This window comes from Phytophthora parasitica (assembly GCF_000247585.1).
Source record: "Phytophthora parasitica INRA-310 unplaced genomic scaffold supercont2.31, whole genome shotgun sequence".
NCBI classification, from domain to species: domain Eukaryota; phylum Oomycota; class Peronosporomycetes; order Peronosporales; family Peronosporaceae; genus Phytophthora; species Phytophthora nicotianae.
Window position 1 is genome coordinate 1 of NW_008649017.1, and position 5,040 is coordinate 5,040.

A 5,040-nucleotide genomic window follows, 5' to 3' on the forward strand; every position below is an offset into this window, starting at 1 on the left:
TAAATTGTTGTGTCTCGCAAACATAGCGAAGTTGCGATACGAGGACTGATAGCATCGGTAGTAATGGTGTCTAACACGAGGAAGCAATAAGGTACTTGTGCTTAGGCTGGAGAAGCCCTGCAGATCTTTAAGTTATTAAGGAATTGCATGCCCACAAACCAACGCATCTACTGCACCTGCTTCGCAGCCGCAGCGTCTGCTCTGTATTCGTGTAGGAGCCAATTCAATCCGATCAAGTGATCTGTCGCAATATTTTTTTGAGAAGTGTCACGCTTAGGGCCTTCACTCCTCCTATAATAGTGCGCTGATAGAATATATATATAAGACGTAGGCAAATGAAAGCAGCTTATACATTTTCAAGTGGGTCGGGTCTAGTAAAACGTTGACGTCGTACCGGTGAACGTGTTCTCTGTCTTGACGTCAGCCATAAAACTCATCGGTTCTCCATCTAGTGGCACTAGCAGCTATCACTCAAGAAATCTTTCTCTTCGGTCATACCGATATTTGTATTGTTATACCGATAGTGCCCATCCAGTCGAGTTCAATCACTTTTAAAGGTTGCACGGTGCAGCAGATAGGAGGAGTGCTATGGTGCAAGCTTCCAACACCAGGAAGGACAGCGACTCGTCTTTTCGCTATGCGTGAAGGATTATGTTGAAGTTACTGTATGTCTCAATCAGCGAATACTAACATTTGTGATTAAGCTCTTGGGATCAGTCCGGAAGGATGATCTGTTTTCCGGCGAGGCGGTAAGTTCTGAAGACGAGAGACCTATTATTAGGACAGTCAGAGATTTGTTGTTAGATTAGACTCACTTTTACTTTTACTCCGCGGAACGAAAACGACAGGAAACTCCCTTCCCTTCTCGCAAGTTAGAGCAATGGGCTCATCATCCGTAGCCGTTGGCGACCTTGCGTTTGTGGGGCCCGTCCATGCCTCAACGCTAGCCGAGTTCCGCTACGTGCGGGTCAATCGGATCACCGGAGACGCCGTGTGTGCCGCGGTCGTGGGGCCCGACTCCGATGAAGACGATGAGGAGGAGATCTCAATTTCCATGGAGATGGTGGCAAGGAGGGTCGTTGACGCATCGGAGGCTAAGCTGTGACCAGGAGCGTATGTGTCTCGACTTGTAGCCTTTGTTCAACCCGATGGTGCCAAAGTCGGCCAGTGGGCGTACGGAGTGGTTAAAAGATATGACGCGCTGGTCGACAAGTCCGTCTTAAACAGTCTGTGTGGTGTCAACGTTGTTTCGGTCACGCTAACCGACCCCCCACGCATTATCAAGGTCGACCCTGTGAACTACGCGCTTCAGATTGGAGCGGGCACCTCCGACATGGTGCTTAACCCGCAAGAGCTGTTGGAGCAACAGAACACCGTATGTGTAGCCTGCCGGAAGAGGAGAGGTGCTCTACCATCCAAGGTTCAGGCAATGCTGACGGTCCCATTTCAACCCGGCGATGTTGCCGCTTTGGTCCGACCTCATGATCTTCAGGTGGTCTATGTCCGACGTCAACACTTTTTGGATGTGGCCAAGGGGTCGCCAAAAAAAAATCGTTCGGATTTGTATCGTGACCCGAAGACACCAGCTAACCCGTCGACTCCATCAAGCGACACCTCACCGACGAGTGACAGGGAATTCGCTGAGGATGTTCGTCTCCAGACAGATATTGACAGTATCAGACAGCAGAACCGAGGGCTGGGCAAGAGACAACGCGAAAGTTTCGCTGGCGACCTCGACGAGTTCGCCATGGCAGACGAAGTTAGCGACGACGACGACGACTACCGCCGAGTACGACCCCAAGTGGCGTTTCGGCCATCCGCTACTCAACATCGTGTCCATCTATCGGTCATCAACCAACGGTACAAAGGTAAGAATGCTCAGGTTATTTTAGAAATGATGCAGCACTCGGACCACGTGCTCTTCCTCGGACAACCGCCAGTCCTCCGCGGCGCCTTTGACTTCGGCTTCAATGGCGGCGTATTATCAGTGATGCATTTCCGGGAGGCAGGACTACTCGATAGGGTACGTGCAATGGAGTCATCTGCAAGTTCGACGGACTTCTCAGAAAGAAACGTGCTTCGGCCGGTCGCAGCGGCGTCAAGCAGAGGTGAACTCGTCAACGCGCTGCGCTCGTTTCACATATTCGGCTCTCAGTTCTACAATCAGTTGGTTGTCGACCTGCTTGATACTGCAACTATGTTCGTCGATCGTTACCGTGGCCTCCGCGAGACGGACGCGTTTGGATGGAAACTAATGACCTACTGGGTAGCCAAGAAGTTCCGCAAGTTCCGCAGCCATCTCGTAGCACGTGACACCAACGCCGCAGCAGCTGTGCGCTTTGAGTTTTCCCGGACGGACGAGGAGCTGATGGAGGTGAAGGACATTCGGAGTCAACACCGCCATAATGAGGCCGCCGTATCGAGAACTCGACATGGAGCGGACACAATTAAACCGGCAGATCGTCCTCGTCGATTTTCCAGTATTCCCGCACCAGTACTGGAAGCACTTCCGGTCAAAGATGGCAAAAGACTCTGCATGAAGGCCATATCGAAGGCAGGCTGCACGGGCAATGGTAACGGCGGCTGCTTTGATCCTAAGCGGTCTCACTTCAAACCAGACCAGTTGCCAGAGATCGTTAAGGCATATATCGACGACAACTACAAAGGTCTCGCACCAACGGACCAGGACAGTTGATGGCGAGGGCCAGCGGGACCACCAGAATCCAGCGTGACATCTCCTACCAAGCCGCGTGTAGGAACGGTGCCGCTGGCCAACACCATGCGAGTCCTCCAGTCGCTCTTCGAGCGTTCGTCCCGAGATATTCTTCGACACGTGGAAATGTATGCTGGTCGGTACAACCTCACGGTGCCTCTAAGCAACACGGACCCTACTTCAATTGATGCAGCCACAGTGACTTTCTTATCTGAGCTTGCACGACGGTCACGCCTAAACTTACCAAGTTTCGTTCGACTGGTTCGTGGACAAGACGCTCACGATCCGCGCCCTAATAAGGCGCTGTACGAACTTGCTGAGCCAGCCGACCCCACCTATCACGACGTTTACAGGCGTTGGAATGCCATTGTCCGAGGTGGGGTGCAACTGCTATGGACATCGACACGACCCTCAAGGTAGCCTAGACGCCCGAACAACCATCGCATCGACGCTAACACCATCGAGAAAGTCCGGCGACACATCGCAAAAGGCCAAACGGAGGGCCGATATCTCATTCTGGACAAAGCCATGCTGGAAACATGGCCTGAGGTTTTCATTAGTCCGATCGGCACAGTCGGCAAAGGTGAAGAAGACATCCGTGTCATCAATGACTACGCTTATCCGCGGGGAGCGTCCGTGATCGACTTCACTGACAGAGATAACTTCCCACGGATCAGCTACAACCCGCCTCGCGACATAGCGCGACGCATTCATGACCTACGAACCGAGCATCCTCCCGTTGAGGTTCTGCTCCTGCTCGGAGACGTCTCCGGTGCTTTTCGGCACGTACCGATCAGCGAAAACAGCGTACACATGTTCGCTTTCCTGTTTGAAGACTACGTGGTCTTTGATCTATCGTGTGGATTTGGGTGGTGTGGTTCACCAGCATTTTACTCTCTGGCAGGGTCTGTCATCAATCACTTGTACGAGCCCTCGAGACCTGAGGGTGGAGCTCCTCTGGACAGGGAACCGTTTGGAGGCAACGTTTGGTGTGATGATCACGCATGTGTGGAGAGAAATGTCGGCTCGCGCTGCAAGGATGCTGAAGTAGCCCTGCGGAGATCAATGATAACTGTACTTGGGCCGAATGCTATCAATGAGGAGAAATTTACCTCGTGGCAGACAACTGGCAAAGCGCTCAGTCTTTTGTGGGATACCGTCAACGGTACCGTATCGATACCGACTGAGAAGCTGCTGAAGGCGCAGCTCCGCGTTCACGCGCTGCTTCAGACAGCTTATGCTTCCAAATCTGATCTCAACAAGCTCCTCGGGAGTCTACGCCACGTAGCTGCGTGCTTTCCGGCTGCTCGTTCCTTCTACCAACGACTTCATGCGTCCGCTGTCGGTATGCATCCTGGAAGCAAACGCCAATTAAATGAAGACGACCGCGACGACCTGTTCTGGTTTCGTGCGGTACTTTTGAATGGGGACCGGTTCAACAAGATCCCTGTCGTTCAGTTCGCCGGTATTGCAACACCAACCGTGCACATCTTCATGGACGCGTCGGACACCGGGTTGTGTGCTCTAGAACCCACGAGACTTGAGTATATTCGGGTGAAATTCACTGACGCTCAGAAGCTTGACCTGCGTAAGGAGCCTCGTGTCAATTCGATCAACGTACGAGAACTTCAGAGTGCCGTATTGGCTGCTCTGTACTGGGGTCAATATTGGAAACAGGATGCAGAACTTGGCCCGACGTACGTCTGCTTCCACATCGACAACTCAAGTGCGGTGGCGTGGGCTAACCGTCGAAGTGCCAGAAACCCCGCTGCCCAGCTCTTGAACAGACTGCTGTCTCTGGCTGAACTACAATACCGTGTCGTTTTCACGGCGGAACATGTCCCCGGAATCGATAACATCATGGCTGACGCCGGGTCACGTGCATGATCCAGTACTGATAAACTTTGGTCGTTATGGACTAACTTATCTGCTGCATGGACCCAGGTGAACGTCTGTCATCCATTCGACGATCTCTCAACCGTGTGGGCGCTATGCTGTGCCGACAAGCCCTGGCAGGCACTACCAACACCAAGTATCAAGCAATCTGGAAGCAGTGGACCAAGTTCTCGCGCAGGATGGGATGATCGCCGTGGATTGGGAGCCCAGGAGCTGATCGTACTAACCGTCTGGGTTATTTCGCGGTGTATCTGTGGACGTATGGGTGGAACCGAGCTCGACGAGGCAATCAGTACGCGACTATCGTGTCCAAGCTCGCGAGCGTGTCGTGGTTTCACCGGCGGTTCCAAGGTTTCGAGATCACCAGGTCACCACAGCTGCGTATCCTGCTTCAAGGTATCAAGCGTTTATCCGACCCGGTGCGTAAGAAA

The 5,040-nt window shown here is 52.8% G+C and overlaps 3 protein-coding genes across 3 annotated transcripts; all 3 read left to right on the top strand.

Moving 5' to 3' along the window:
- Positions 1-880: 880 nt before the first annotated feature.
- On the top strand, positions 881-1,223 carry PPTG_12953 (hypothetical protein; the record flags this gene model as incomplete). The annotated part of the gene is made up of 2 exons (XM_008908639.1): positions 881-1,063; positions 1,134-1,223. The coding sequence occupies 2 exons, from the start codon at positions 881-883 to the stop codon at positions 1,221-1,223; spliced, it is 273 nt and encodes a 90-aa protein (XP_008906887.1).
- A 110-nt stretch (positions 1,224-1,333) lies between these two features.
- Positions 1,334-2,695, top strand: PPTG_12954 (hypothetical protein; the record flags this gene model as incomplete). The annotated part of the gene is made up of 1 exon (XM_008908640.1): positions 1,334-2,695. The coding sequence occupies one exon, from the start codon at positions 1,334-1,336 to the stop codon at positions 2,693-2,695; it is 1,362 nt and encodes a 453-aa protein (XP_008906888.1).
- Positions 2,696-2,779: 84 nt separating this feature from the next.
- Positions 2,780-4,797, top strand: PPTG_12955 (hypothetical protein; the record flags this gene model as incomplete). The annotated part of the gene is made up of 3 exons (XM_008908641.1): positions 2,780-3,089; positions 3,183-4,592; positions 4,658-4,797. The coding sequence occupies 3 exons, from the start codon at positions 2,780-2,782 to the stop codon at positions 4,795-4,797; spliced, it is 1,860 nt and encodes a 619-aa protein (XP_008906889.1).
- Between the last annotated feature and the right edge of the window lie 243 nt (positions 4,798-5,040).